Source organism: Malaclemys terrapin, chromosome 4 (assembly GCF_027887155.1).
Source record: "Malaclemys terrapin pileata isolate rMalTer1 chromosome 4, rMalTer1.hap1, whole genome shotgun sequence".
In the NCBI taxonomy this organism is placed as follows: Eukaryota; Metazoa; Chordata; order Testudines; family Emydidae; genus Malaclemys; species Malaclemys terrapin.
In genome coordinates this window covers 21,420,094-21,436,027 of record NC_071508.1, presented here as the reverse complement: position 1 = coordinate 21,436,027, position 15,934 = coordinate 21,420,094, and the positions used below count along the sequence as shown (strand labels likewise).

Genomic DNA, 15,934 nt, shown 5'->3' with positions numbered 1-15,934 from the left:
CATTGAGAGATGGCCATCACCTCCGTGGTCCCTGTCGATGTACCCGGAGGGGAATCCCTCCCCTGCCCGACCTCACGAGCGATTCAGCCACGTGAGCCCCTGCTCCATGGGCTGCCTTGGCATCCAATGGTCGCTTTTTCCCTGAACCCCACCAATGCCAGCCCTCGGGGGTAGAGAACCCCAAATGTGGATGGTCCTCTGGGAACCAAGCCCCCTCCAGGTCATCCCTCTGAGCGTAAGGGATAATCACAGGTTGTCTTGCTGCCACTTGGTTCAAACAGATCCATGCCCATCGGGCACTTACCTAGTACAAAATCAGCCTCCTCCTGCCTTCCCTATACGCCTGTAGACCCAGGCAGCCAGCGTGGGGCATGCCGCAAGAGCCGCTGCTTGCGACCCATCCACAGTGATGTGGGCCGGGGCAGGTGCACTGCAGGGAATGTTTCCCAGTGCAGCTCCTTGGCCACACACCTCCCCTGTACTCGTGAGCTGTGTCTTCCCCACCATCTCAGCCCTGACTCGAGCTCCCTTGATGGACAATCACATTGTTGCTGGGCCTGTTGGGGGCTAGGAGCATTCGTTCCCTGGCGTGCCGAGGACTCGCCCAGAATAAGCATCGGCACCAATCAGCTGGGAAGGTCTGACCCCAAGACCTCAGTGGGTGCTGGGTGCCAGCGGATAAGAGTAGACATGGAAGGAAATCTAAATCCAAGCTCTGCAGTGCTCTCTCCATCTCGGGGCATGGGGGGCAGCCTGGCCGTGCTGGCATTGTTCTGCGTGGGCGAACGGAGACCATCCCTCTGGCGCGGTGAGCAGGGCAGCGGTTTGCAAGGGAGAAAGCGCGCTGCGCTCAGGAACGGCAGGTCTCCTCCACAGGGAGTTTATAACTCCCCTGTCTGACCCTCAGCTTCTTCCTTTCCTTTCCCCCTGTTCAGACCCCCAGTCATTCCCACCTCATTACTCTCTCCAATCTCAGGGCTATTTCAGCAACCCCTGGAACGTCTTTGATTTCCTCATCGTCATCGGTAGCATCATCGACGTCATCCTGAGCGAGATCGATGTAAGTGCCGCGGTGGGCGGAGGGAACGTGTCCAAGAGCACGGGCAGGACAGTAATGTCATGGCAGTGACAGCCTTGGCAGGCTGCCAGCGTCCCACTGTCACATGGGAGACCCGGGTTCCTGCAGGACTGTGCGGGACACTGGTCCGGCTGGCAGAGCAACCTGGGCCAGGCAGAAGGAGAATGGGGCAGGGGCGTGGGCACACGGGTTAACCTTCTCCTCGCTGTTTAAGAGGGCTGACGGGATCTCTCCTCAGCCATTACACAGCCATGGTGGACCCCCCCAGCCTCAGTGACCCTCAACCCACCCCTCCTCCTGAATCTGCCTGGAGAGGTACCCTGTGGAAACTGCCCTTGTCCTGGGACAGAACCAGAACCTCAAGCTGACTCCGCAGTGACATATGCCAGTACTCCCCAGAGGCTGCACCCATGCCATGCCCTGCCCGCGTTCTTTAAACACATGCCCAGATGGCTAGTAATCAGCTCATTGGCCTGAGATCACCATAGAGATGGCTGAAAGGGTTCCCCTTGCCTCATGGTCCCTATAAGAAGTTTCTGCCCTGCGCTCCGTGAGGGTCAGGCACCGTTTCAATCTGCTGCGTGTGCTTGGAGTGTGTCAGTGTGTATGACGATTGCCACATATACCCGGTGCCTACTCTGTATATGTGTGCCTGTATATCCAATAGACACCGGAGTATATTCGGTACATACCGTCTACATGGTACCACATGTGTACGCTGCAGTGGGTATGTACCGAGCAGCCTGCACACAGGAGCATTGTCAGAGAGGTGTGCACAGCGCATTGCTGGGAGCTGTGTACCTCGTTGCTAGCATGTGGCACGGAAACCGGCTCCATACACACATCGGGTGTGCGGTGCGTACAATCGACCCAGCTGTAGTCGGAGAAGTAGCTTCTGAAGTGAGCACTCCAGTGGGGTTAGCACGTCCTCGCTAATAAAAAAGCCCATCCAGTTGTCACTGCAGAGTGTCCCTGCTGTCTGTGCTGTCCCAGAGTAGCTGGGTAGCATCTGAGAGCGAACCATCGGCAAGGAGATCTGGCCCGGAGGAGATGAAATGTCATCCTCTCCTGTTCTCGGGCACAGCTTCCCAGCCCCAATGCACACCAGTCCTGCATGGTGGATTGCCCTCCCTACAGCCCAGAGGAGCCCTCTGGCTGACTCCGTTCTCCTGAGGCGACTGCACTGGTTGAGCGAGCTGCCGAACTCCAGAGAGCAGGACTCCTCAGAGCCGCCCCCCACCAGGTATTGGATCATTGGCACCATTCCCATGTCACCACCAGCTAACAGCAACCAAAAGCCCTCCTAAGCAGGACTGCCACCCCGGCTTTAGTGACCGGCACTGTGTCAGCCCCTCCACTTTTTCACCATTCCCAGCCAGCACGAAGGACAAACCCCTTAGGGAGCTTGCAGAGGTCCACAAATTGCCTGCTCATTTGGGCAGTTGCCAGCTGCTGTCAGGAGTTCCAGGCAGAGCAGCAGCTACCAGCCCCTTTCCCCAAGCACCGAGCTGGCATAGAGCGGCTCTGTGACCACGGAGTGCTCTCTGTCTGCCCGGGGGGCCTTGAAACACATTCTGGGCTGCTGTGTCCTTCCCAGCAGTTCTCAGGCCTGGTCTACACTAGGCGTTTATGTCGAAGTTAGCGCCGTTACATCGAATTAACCCTGCACCCGTCCACACTGCGATGCTATTTAGTTCGACATAGAGGTCTCTTTAATTCGACTTCTGTACTCCTCCCCGACGAGGGGAGTAGCGCTAAATTCGACATGGCGATGTCGAATTAGGCTAGGTGTGGATGGAAATCGACACTAATAGCTCCGGGAGCTATCCCACAGTGCACCACTCTGTTGACGCTCTGGACAGCAGTACGAGCTCGGATGCTCTGACCAGCCACACAGGAAAAGCCCCGGGAAAATTTGAATTTGAATTCCTTTTCCTGTCTGGCCAGTTTGAATCTCATTTCCTGTCTGGACATCGTGACGATCACAGCAGCACTGGCAACGATGCAGAGCTCTCCAGCAGTGATGGCCGTGCAGTCTGTGAATGGAAAGAGGGCCCCAGCATGGACTAATCGGGAAGTCTTGGACCTCATCGCTGTGTGGGGCGATGAGTCCGTGCTTTCCGAGCTGCGATCCAAAAGACGGAATGCAAAGATCTATGAGAAGATCTCTAAAGACATGTCAGAGAGAGGATACAGCCAGGATGCAACGCAGTGCCACGTGAAAATCAAGGAGCTGAGACAAGGCTACCAGAAGACCAAAGAGGCAAACGGACGCACCGGATCCCATCCCCAGACATCCCGTTTCTACGAGGCACTGCATTCCATCCTCGGTGCGGCCGCCACCACTACCCCACCAGTGACCGTGGACTCTGAGGATGGGATAGTGTCCACGGCCGGTTCCTCGGACATGTTAGGGGACGGGGAAGATGAGGAAGGAGATGAGGAGGGCGAGGCAGTCGGCAGCGCTCACAACGCTGATTTCCCCGACAGCCAGGATCTCTTCATCACCCTTACAGAGATCCCCTACGAAGCGTCCCCAGCCGTTACCCCAGACACAGAATCTGGGGAAGGATCAGCCAGTAAGTGTTGTAAACATCTAAACATTTATTTTTAACAGAACAGGAATATTAACAATTAAAAGAATGGGTTGTTCATGATTACTGTGCCCTAGGCGCTTAACGGTTTAGTCATGGGCAGTGCAAGTTTTGAAAAAAAATCTAGCAATGTCCGGTTTTCCGTGATTGTCCTGCCCAAGCCGCTCTACTGTTTAGTCCCTGCTACTGCAGCTACAGTAAAATGCGGTCTATATGTCCGGGGATAGAGCAGTAATCCTCCTGGGACATCTCGATGAAGCTCTCCTGGAGGTAATTGGAAAGCCGTTGCATGAGGTTCCTGGGGAGAGCGGCCTTATTGGGTCTTCCAAAGTACGACATGTTGCCGCGCCACGAGACTATCAAGTACTCGGGAATCATTGCTCTGCACAGCAGGGCGGCATACGGCCCTGGTCTTTGGAGGCTTTCCCGGAGCATTCTCTCTCTCTCGCTCTCAGAGATCCTCATCAGGGTGATGTCGCCCATGGTGACCTGCTTTGAATTAGGTAGGGGAATGTTAGTGTTGGGACTGCTTGCCCATTCCTTTACAGAACTGTAACCACTGGTTTGCAGCCACGCGGTGGAGGCGGGAGAGGGGCAGCCGAAAGGGATCGTTCCCGGGGACAGCCGCGAGGGGGTGGGACAGGGGCAGAGTTCCCGCTTGCCGGATTGCTGGCAGCAGGGACTGACATTGCTTTAAATGTGAAATGAGGCCAGTGGTAATATAAAAGTTTTAAACTGCCACAAGTCTACTGCTTACCATGTCTGCCTGCAACAGAAATTCCATTGTGCTGCCCTGCTTCTCAAATGTGCTGTGCAAGACCCCAGGCACTGAATGCGAAGGCCGAGAATTCGACCTTGTGCTGAGTGCGCATGTGATAGGTGCTGTGCATGGTCTTGTTCACAGAGAAAGACTATGTTCTTTGTTCACAACTACATTTATCTTTCTGAGGAATTCACTCCCTTTTTCCCATTTCCACAGCCCCATCTGCGACTGTCTCACAACCTAGCCTGGCATCACACTCCCAGAGGCTAGCGCGGATTAGGCGTAGGAAGAAGAGGACACGGGAGGACATGTTCTCTGAGCTTATGGCCTGTTCCCAAGCCCAGGCAGCACAGCAGACCCAGTGGCGGGAGAACTTGACCCGAATGCACCAAGCAAACATGGATCCGGAGGAGAGGTGGCGGCAGGAAGACCAGCAGGCGACTCAAACGCTGCTTGGACTACTGAGCGAGCAAACAGACACGCTCCGGCGCCTTGTGGATGTTCTGCAGGAACGGAGGCAGGAGGACAGAGCCCCGCTGCAGTCCATCTCTAACCGCCCTCCCCCGCCACCAAGTCCCATACCCACCTCACCCAAAGTGCAAAGAAGGAGAGGCGGCAGAGTCCGTGCTAACTCTCACTCCACCCCTGCAGAGAGCTCTAGTAACAGAAGGCTCTCATTCCCCAAAATTTGAAAAGTTCTTTCCTTCCCGCCTGACACAAGCCCCCGTCCAAGTTTCACCTCCCAGTTCCATGTGTAGTTGATAATAAAAAATACGTTTCTGTTAACTACTGTTTCAATCATGTTCTTTTGGAGGAGGAGGGGAAAGGGGGTTGGTAATTGGACAGGACAGTCACCTTTGGCAGGGTACATAGGCGGGGGCAGGCACAGCACCAGGGCACATACACAGTGCAGTGATGCAGTGACTAGTTACCCTGGTTAGTCTGGGAGGTTGTTTTCATGTTATGTGGTGGGGGGTGGGTTGCTCTGTGACTTTGTGGCAGGGGAGGGCAGTTACAGATCTTAAGCGGCGGTCCTTATGCAGGATCACAGAGCCACACAGCAGGGGATCTGTAACCGTCCTCCCCCTGCCACAAAGTCACATAGATCCCCCATACACACAGTCCCGATCAGGAGGGGTGACAGGCTCCGTTGAAACAACCATCCCACCGCAGCGGAGCCTGTCAATCCTTGAGTTTAGAAGCTGCATTCGCGTCACTACACTACACCCGCTCCGCACCACAGTCTGCGTCCCAGTTTTAAAAAATTCCCGCGAAAACAGTATTAAAGAAAACGGTGTGCATTAACAAAGTAGAACTATTTTTATTTCGAAACGTGTGTTGGAAGGGGGTGAAGGGGGTATGTAACTGGATAGGACAGTCAACATTAACTGGGTAAAGAAACGGGGGCAGGTTCAGCTTCTCTGTACACAAACTTTAAAGTCACAGGTTACCCTGCTCACTCAGGAACTTTGCTTTCAAAGCCTCCCGGATGCACAGCGCTTCCCGCTGGTCTCTTCTAATCGCCCGGCTGTCTGGCTGTGCGTAATCAGCAGCCAGGCTATTTTCCTCAACCTCCAACCCGGCCAGAAAGGTCTCCCCCTTGCTCTCACAGAGATTGTGGAGCACACAGCAAGCTGCTATAACAATGGGGATATTGGTTTCGCTGAGATCACAGCGAGTCAGTAAGCTTCTCCATCTCCCCTTGAGACGGCCAAAAGCACACTCCACCACCATTCTGCACTTGCTCAGCCGGTAGTTGAAGAGTTCTTTTTCACTGTCCAGGGCGCCAGTATAGGGCTTCATGAGCCAGGGCATTAGTGGGTAGGCTGGGTCCCCGTGGATGACTATAGGCATCTCCACATCCCCAACAGTTATTTTGTGGTCCGGGAAGTAAATATCTTGTTGCAGCCGTCTAAACAGACCAGAGTTCCTGAAAACACGAGCGTCATGAACCTTGCCCGGCCATCCCACGTAGATGTTGGTAAAACGTCCCCTGTGGTCCACCAGTGCTTGCAGCACCATGGAAAAGTAGCCCTTTCGGTTAATGTACTGGGTGGCCTGGTGGTCCGGTGCCAGGATAGGGATGTGAGTTCCATCTATGGCCCCACCGCAGTTTGGGAATCCCATCGCTGCGAAGCCATCTATGATCGCCTCCACGTTTCCCAGGGTCACTACCTTTGGCAGCAGTACATCAACGATTGCCTTCGCTACTTGCATCACAACAACCCCCACGGTAGATTTGCCCACCCCAAACTGGTTCGCGACTGACCGGTAGCTGTCTGGCGTTGCAAGCTTCCAGAGGGCTATGGCCACTCGCTTCTGTACACTCAGTGCAGCTCGCAACCGGGTGTCACTGCGCTTCAGGGCAGGGGACAGCAACTCACAAAGTTCCAGGAAAGTTCCCTTCCGCATGCGAAAGTTTCGCAGCCACTGGGATTCATCCCAGACCTGCAGCACTATGCGGTCCCACCACTCAGTGCTTGTTTCCCGTGCCCAGAATCGCCGTTCCATGGCATCAACATGACCCATTGCCACCGTGATGTCCTCGGCGCTGGGTCCCGTGCTTTCTGAGAGGTCTGTGCTACTCTCAGACTTCAGGCCATCACCGCGGTGCCGTAGCCTCCTCGCCTGACTTTTCTGCATCTGCCTCAGGGAAACCTGTATGATAAGCTGCGAGGCGTTGAGAGCGGCCACAACTGCAGCGATGGTCGCAGCGTGCTCCATGCTCGCAGTGCTGTGGCGTCCGCGCTGTCAATGACTGGAAAAGTGCGCGAACTGATTTCCCGCCGGCGCTTTCAGGGAGGGAGGGCGGGAGTGATGGACGGATGACGACAGTTACCCAAAAGCACCCTCGACACATTTTGTTACCCAGAAGGCATTGCCGGCTACACCCAGAATTCCAATGGGCAGAGGGGACTGTGGAAATGTGGGATAGCTGACCACAGTGCACCGCTTCGAATGTCGACGCTTTCACCGTTAGTGTGGACGCACAAAGTCGAATTACTGTCCTTAGTGTGGACACACACGTTCGACTTTGCAATATCAATTCCAAAAATTAGATGCAAGTAAAATCGAACTACTCTCGTAGTGTAGACAAGGCCTCAGACACGAGGGCACCTGGGCTCCAGATCCCTTTGTTGCTTGGGAAGGGATCCACTGGAGCTCTGGCTTCCCTCTGGAAAGAGCTTGCCATTCAGTGGGTATCGAGAAACACTAATGGGTTGGGCACGCTGCCCAAATCACCCCACATCCCCTCCTCCAACAAGAGACCTCGGGGCTGGTTTTTTGGTCTCGTTCCAGAGGGTTCACTCGGCCATCCCACGATCCCCCCACCCCTCATTTCCCCCTTGACATCGCTCCCAGGCACACCGCACCTTGACAGCCTCCCTCATGGCCACTGTCAAAGCTCCAGGGGTAAGGGGAGATCCTGTCTGGCCACCAGGAGCTAAGGGACCCAGAGTTCTAGGGACCGTGCTGGAGGTTTTGGTTAGGGGGAACTATGCTTAGTGAAGCTGGGCATGTAGCTGGAGAGCATCAACCCCACCCGGTAAGTACTCCTCTCTGCCCACCGTTGGCAGCTGGGGTTTCTGGGTCATTGCAAGTGGTCATTGCCCATCAGGCTATGTGTTTGCACCTGTCTCACCTGGAGTCTGTAGCCTTGTCTGCTCTGGAGACTGAGCGATTGCTTAGGGCCCCGAGCAGCTGATGGGGGCTCCCTACTGGCTTTTTCAGTATGTGCTGTGTGGGGGCCCCTCAAAATGTTCCTGCTTAGCCCAATGGGCTAGCACTGCCTCTGGCTCTGGAATGCTGCTTCCTGCCCAAGCGCACAGACCCTGGGAGCACTGTGGTTTAGGGAGACAGCACCCTCACGAAACTCTGCCAACTGGGTCCCAGCGGCGCCACTGGGACGGGGTCACCAGTAACAAAGCCGTCCCTGGCAGTTGTTTTCTCCCAGAAAAATGTTAACGCTGGTTTGCTATGTCTATCCTCTCTTGCCTGCTCTCTGCTTCCTTTCTCTCTCGTGTTTCTGTGTATGGCTGTTCACTGACTCGTGCAAGATGGGGAGGAGAATGCCTTGCTATTTGAAGCCCTTTCCTGAGTCACTCAGGTCCCGATCCAGCAAAACATTTAAGCACATGCAAGCGGTCCCAATGGGACTTAAAGTTAAGCACCGTTGCTGGATCATGCCCTGTGACCGTGATCCAAAGCCCACTGAGTCAATACACTCGTTGACATCACTGCACGGTGGGTGAGGCCTTACAAGTGAAATTCACTCCTGCACACAGGGCCAGCACGAGGGCTAGACACCACTTAGGCCTGGTGTGACGCTGTAAGTGGTGCTTGTAGCTGTATTCCGGGCATAGGGGAGAATTGCTTTCTATCCGCGGACTATTTTTGCAGATCGAATTTGGATAGAAATTTTGTATCCGCTCAGGGCTCTAGGAATAGCTACTCTCTAGGAAGTAACGAATTCAGCACACTTGGGTGAGAGGGTTTTGTGTGTGGACGCAAGCCGGGGTCGGGGCAACACCCGAGAAAGAGCCTGCATTAACTTGATAGTGAAGATGAACCCGAAGTGACTTAGGAGCTGAAGTCTCATTTTCAAAAGTGGCTCAGACACCTTGGTATTTCCTTCAAACTGCCCTAGGGGTTGGACCCGGATTCAGATCTGCCTTGTTCTGTGTGTTAGATTTTCATAGATTCATAGATGGTGGTGATGGGGGACTTCAACTATCCGGATATATGTTGGGAAAATAACTCAGCGGGGCACAGACTATCCAACAAATTCTTGGACTGCATTGGAGACAACTTTTTATTTCAGAAGGTTGAAAAAGCTACTAGGGGGGAAGCTGTTCTAGACTTGATTTTAACAAATAGGGAGGAACTCGTTGAGAATGTGAAAGTAGAAGGCAGCCTGGGTGAAAGTGATCATGAAATCATAGAGTTTGCAATTCTAAAGAAGGGTAGAAGGGAGAACAGCAAAATAGAGACAATGGATTTCAGGAAGGCAGATTTTGGGAAGCTCAGAGAGCTGATAGGTAAGGTCCCATGGGAATCAAGACTGAGGGGAAAAACAACTGAGGAGAGTTGGCAGTTTTTCAAAGGGACACTATTAAGGGCCCAAAAGCAAGCTATTCCGCTGGTTAGGAAAGATAGAAAATGTGGCAAAAGACCACCTTGGCTTAACCACGAGATCTTGCACGATCTAAAAAATAAAAAGGAGTCATATAAAAAATGGAAACTAGGACAGATTACAAAGGATGAATATAGGCAAACAACACAGGAATGCAGGGGCAAGATTAGAAAGGCAAAGGCACAAAATGAGCTCAAACTAGCTACGGGAATAAAAGGAAACAAGAAGACTTTTTATCAATACATTAGAAGCAAGAGGAAGACCAAAGACAGGGTAGGCCCACTGCTTAGTGAAGAGGGAGAAACAGTAACAGGAAACTTGGAAATGGCAGAGATGCTTAATGACTTCTTTGTTTCGGTGTTCACCGAGAAGTCTGAAGGAATGCCTAACATAGTGAATACTAATGGGAAGGGGGTAGGTTTAGCGGATAAAATAAAAAAAGAACAAGTTAAAAATCACTTAGAAAAGTTAGATGCCTGCAAGTCACCCGGACCTGATGAAATGCATCCTAGAATACTCAAGGAGCTAATAGAGGAGGTATCTGAGCCTCTAGCTATTATCTTTGGAAAGTCATGGGAGACGGGAGAGATTCCAGAAGACTGGAAAAGGGCAAATATAGTGCCCATCTATAAAAAGGGCAATAAAAACAACCCAGGAAACTACAGACCAGTTAGTTTAACTTCTGTGCCAGGGAAGATAATGGAGCAAGTAATTAAGGAAATCATCTGCAAACATTTGGAAGGTGGTAAGGTGATAGGGAACAGCCAGCATGGATTTGTGAAGAACAAATCATGTCAAACCAATCTGATAGCTTTCTTTGATAGGATAACGAGCCTTGTGGATAAGGGTGAAGCGGTGGATGTGGTATACCTAGACTTTAGTAAGGCATTTGATACGGTCTCGCATGATATTCTTATCGATAAACTAGGCAAATACAATTTAGATGGGGCTACTATAAGGTGGGTGCATAACTGGCTGGATAACCATACTCAGAGAGTTGTTATTAATGGTTCCCAATCCTGCTGGAAAGGCGTAACGAGTGGGGTACCGCAGGGGTCTGTTTTGGGACCGGCTCTGTTCAATATCTTCATCAACGACTTAGATATTGGCATAGAAAGTACACTTATTAAGTTTGCGGATGATACCAAACTGGGAGGGATTGCAACTACTTTGGAGGACAGGGTCATAATTCAAAATGATCTGGACAAATTGGAGAAATGGTCTGAGTTAAACAGGATGAAGTTTAACAAAGACAAATGCAAAGTGCTCCACTTAGGAAGGAAAAATCAATTTCACACATACAGAATGGGAAAAGACTGTCTAGGAAGGAGTACGGCAGAAAGGGATCTAGGGGTTATAGTGGACCACAAGCTAAATATGAATCAACAGTGTGATGCTGTTGCAAAAAAAGCAAACATGATTCTGGGATGTATTAACAGGTGTGTTGTGAGCAAGACACGAGAAGTCATTCTTCCGCTCTACTCTGCTCTGGTTAGGCCTCAGCTGGAGTATTGTGTCCAGTTCTGGGCGCCGCATTTTAAAAAAGATGTGGAGAAATTGGAAAGGGTCCAACGAAGAGCAACAAGAATGATTAAAGGTCTTGAGAACATGACCTATGAAGGAAGGCTGAAAGAATTGGGTTTGTTTAGTTTGGAAAAGAGAAGACTGAGAGGGGACATGATAGCGGTTTTCAGGTATCTAAAAGGGTGTCATAAGGAGGAGGGAGAGAACTTGTTCACCTTAGCCTCTAAGGATAGAACTAGAAACAATGGGTTTAAACTGCAGCAAGGGAGGTCTAGGTTGGACATTAGGAAAAAGTTCCTAACTGTCAGGGTGGTTAAACACTGGAACAAATTGCCTAGGGACGTTGTGGAATCTCCGTCTCTGGAGATATTTAAGAGTAGGTTAGATAAATGTCTATCAGGGATGGTCTAGACAGTATTTGGTCCTGCCATGCGGGCAGGGGACTGGACTCGATGACCTCTCGAGGTCCCTTCCAGTCCTATAATCTATGAATCTATGAATCAGTTCACGCTCATCTAAGTGCAATTTCAGTGTACCTCTTGTTGGGGCCAGCAGACTAGGAAATCCAGCTATGGCATTAACAATACTTTTAAAATGAGAGAACTCTTGAGAAAAAGGAGCACCCTTTACTGATAAATTACCATGTGATTTATATAGGAGAGTTGTGTAGCGTGGATTCTATAAGAGTAATTAATTCTGCAAAGGCGTAGAAGCATACAGAAACTCCATTGAAGTGTATAATTCTGTATGTTACATGTGTTGTGTTTGTTGCTGCCGTTAGCAGCAGGAGGGCAAGATCTGTTCTCTAACATAACTCAGTTCACGCTCATCTAAGTGCAATTTCAGTGTACCTCTTGTTGGGGCCAGCAGACTAGGAAATCCAGCTATGGCATTAACAATATTTTTAAAATGAGAGAACTCTTGAGAAAAAGGAGCACCCTTTACTGATAAATAACCATGTGATTTATATAGGAGAGTTGTGTAGCGTGGATTCTATAAGAGTAATTAATTCTGCAAAGGCGTAGAAGCATACAGAAACTCTAGGATAGCACGGGTAAAATAAATGAACTATAGGCATACTACCACCATACTACCAAGTAGAATTGGCATAAGGGTTCTGGGAAAGTGTACTCCCAAATCAGTAGATAAAGCATATGATCAGTCACATATTGTTTATTATCAAAAAAAGAAGAACCAAACCAATATTAAATTAAATAAATTACACAAACATTTTGAGCTGGTTATGCATCATGCAAGTATCAAATAAGGCTTCAAAGTAATTACATATTAATATCACTAGACTTTCAGAGACATAAAAGGTCATTGGAAGTTTAGAATTTTCCACCCCAATGGACTCTCTTTCTGAGTTTCTCTAGTTCCCTGGTCAAGATACCCTGGAAATGAAGCTTTCTGAGCTGGCCACATAGAACCTTTGAAAGAGAAATGCAAGTCATGCTAACTTGTCATTCTGTTTTGTTCAGATTGGTGAATGTCGCCTTTGAAACTAATGTTCGGGGACCCATAGGCTTGTCAGGGTTCTACATCTAAAACATTTGTGCTACTCAGTAGCAAAATGGTGACAGGAGTTATGCTTTCAAAAATACCATCAGTCAGCTGCTGAGGGCTGCATTTGTCACCAGAATTGGCACTGGGCTACAGAAACCAAGTATCCCTCTACCCGAGACTTCAAGGTGGCAGAGTATGTAATTATTGCCACTACTTTCATGGCATCATTCGTGACATCCCATCCATCATGCTGCTGGGAACTGCAAAGGAAACAATACATCCTTTGCACAGGGATCTGTCGCTCTGAGGTTTCCTGTATTTGAACTGATACTTTAGCTACCAGGCCTGTGGGACTGTGAACTGAATCTTTAGCAGACACACTCTGATTCCTGAATTGCAATTAGGAATATCACTAATTCAAAGTGAGGTCACCACAGAGCTTTTCTTATAATGAAAAAGTCCCTTGTTCCATTGCACCAAGCTGTTTGTTTATTCAAAACAGCAAGAAGGAGGAATGTTCAGGCAGCAGAGAAGTAGACCAAGGGTACATCTACACTACAGCGGGGAGTCGATTTAAGATACGCAAATTCAGCTACGTGAATAGCGTAGCTGAATTCGACGTATTGCAGCCGACTTACCCCGTTGTGAGGACGGCGGCAAAATCGACTTCTGCCGCTTTTTGTCGGCGGCGCTTACTACCACCTCTGCTGGTGGAGTTAGAGCGCCGATTCAGGGATCGATTGTCGCGTCCCGATGGGACGCGATAAATCGATCCCCGAGAGGTCGATTTCTACCCGCCAATTCAGGCGGGTAGTATAGACCAGACCCAAGAGTAATTAATTATGGTGCATTAGCCTCAAGGATAATTTGAAAGAATTAATGTTAGCTTGTAGGACATGACAGTCCCAGCAAAATTATGATTGTCTCACTAAGGTCAGAATGAGCAGTAACCTTTTTTTAGTGTGTTGTTCTTCTCCCATCGAAAGAAAACTGTACTTCTGTTTGTTTTCTCCTGCACCATGTAATCAGAGACTGAGGTAAAGCAGTGGTGACTTAATTAATGAGGTGCCACACAAAACCCAGGCAGCTCTGATGTTATAACATGGAATGTTTGCATAGCCTGGATGAGTCATGCAGCTCTATTTTCATTGCAAGTGGGGCATCATTTATCTGGGAGCCACAGTACAGCTGCATTTTCTTTCCCTGATAATGTTATCTCAAAGACCCTTTTATCAGGGTGGTTTAAGACTGTTTTATGAATTAAACAGATTTAAAACCATATAGTAAAACACAAAAGTGTTATTAACATCTTAGGTTATTAGAACAGAAATAACTTTTTAAAAGCAAATTTTCTTTATATTTATTAAGGCCATTATTTATTTTTGCATTCCCAAAAAACAGACTAGTCAGTTTCACATTTGCTTCTAAGCAGTTTCATTTTCTGGCCCTTATGCTTTATCCCAAGGCTGGAAACACCACGTTTAAAATCCCGACAAAAAACTGTTTTCATCAGAACTTTAAAAATATCATAGACAAAATTCTGCTAATCTTAATTTTTGGAGAATTGTTTTTCACAAAACCTGAATTTGAGACCTAAATGTATTAATAAGTGTCCCTTTAATCCTCAACATACTGTATTTTTCAGCATTTACATATACTTTAAATGCATTTCCTCTAGTCATAAGCTTCAGAGAATCAATATGGGGATGAAAGGAAGGAACTATAACAGAAAACTAAAATAGCAATAGTTTTTAGCATCACTCACACTTTTATATATAAAAGTATTAGGATTTAAAAAAAAATTAAAAAGATCTCATCTGTCTATGGGTTATCGAGTCAGGCTTGTTTGCCCGAGAGGTAGATTGTCCTGGTAGCATCAGTTTGTGGTGATTTTTATTCAAATTCATATAGCGCATGAGGGACCAGACACCATAGCAGACCCAGCAGATGAGCTTTCTCTTGTCACTTAGGTGATTACCTAAAATCTCTTCACCTTGAAGCTCCAAGTTTGGAGAGGTTAGTGCTGGGTATCACAAGAGCTGCTGACTCCTGGCATACCCAAAATATGCTCAAACTTTAATTATACTTCTCCTGAGTTATAGCATCATCAAAAACTATTGGATGTATGCACTGAGCTGTCCCTAAATTTGCTAGGGATGGGCAAACTGGTTAGGAAAACCCGCTCACTCTGAAACACTTACCTATTTCTAGAGCTGAATCTAAACTGAACTTTTTAGTAATGTCCAGATACTGAGAATAGGAAAAGGAAGCATCAAAATACCACAGGAATAGCTGCTCTCGTGATATTCCCAGACTAAAGGCCTGACCCAAATCCTGTTAAAGTAAAAGGCAAGATTCTCCTTGACTTCAATGGGCTTTGAATCAGGCCCTAGTTCTGCCGGTATTTTGAATAAGCTTTATTTTAATTCAGGGCTGCCCGGGGGGGGGGGGGACGGACGGGTGGAAGTGGGGCAATTTGCCCCAGGCCCCGGGCCCCACAGGGGCCCCCACGAGAATATAGTATTCTATAGTATTGCAACTTTTTTTTATGGAAGGGGCCCCCGAAATTGCTTTGCCCCAGGCCCCCTGAATCCTCTGGGCGGCCCTGTTTTAACTACTCAAACAATTGGGAAGGCCAGTGTGTGCATATAACACCCACTAGAGCTGGTAGGAGCTCTTGGTCATGTGAACTAAGGGTGCCTGATATCCAAAAATAGTCTGAGCATGTAATACAGAATGCAGCATTACTCCCATGCAGTGGTACCAAGGATTTTAGGGTAACAAAAATAGAGCACTGGCTCAGTAAATGGTACCTGTAATAGACAGGACAGCGCAGGAGGGCCTGTAGGGTAATAGAGAATACAGAGGTGGTTTTGGGCGGCAACCCCAAGAAATTCACAGGCTTAAATTCAGTGTGCAGATTCCCAAAAAGTCAGTGCACATTTTAAAATATTATCACCATGCAAACCTGCGTCACTGCATCTTGAGAGGGTTATTTGTGGTTGTGAATTAAAGCCAGGAAAGGCTTGTAAATTTCCTTATATTTCACCTCATTGGAAAAAGGAAGGAAAATAAAGGTGGTGCCTAGGTTATGCAATCCATATGACTGGGTATGTGAGTGGGTTCTGGAGGAGGAGAGACAGAGATAGGGTTGACAACGATGACGAATATTAATAATCCTTCTGCCTGGAGGCACTTGCCATTAAATGAAGTTGCTGCTCTTCTACACCTAGATGAAAGTTATTTCCTGAGTTCCTGCTTCTGTTGTGTTCTGCTACCTGCTCCAAGAGTCTGTTGCTCTGAATTCCACACACAGAGGGAAGGAGAAGAGAGGA

The 15,934-nt window shown here is 48.9% G+C and overlaps 1 protein-coding gene across 1 annotated transcript in view; it reads left to right on the top strand.

Annotated features, from left to right (window-relative positions):
- LOC128835700 (voltage-dependent L-type calcium channel subunit alpha-1S-like) overlaps window positions 1-15,934 on the top strand; it is a 105,777-nt gene that overhangs the window by 11,720 nt on the left and 78,123 nt on the right. Inside the window, exon 9 of the mRNA XM_054025286.1 lies at window positions 977-1,064. Coding sequence (XP_053881261.1) covers window positions 977-1,064 — 88 coding nt within the window. The remainder of the gene's footprint in view (window positions 1-976; window positions 1,065-15,934) is intronic.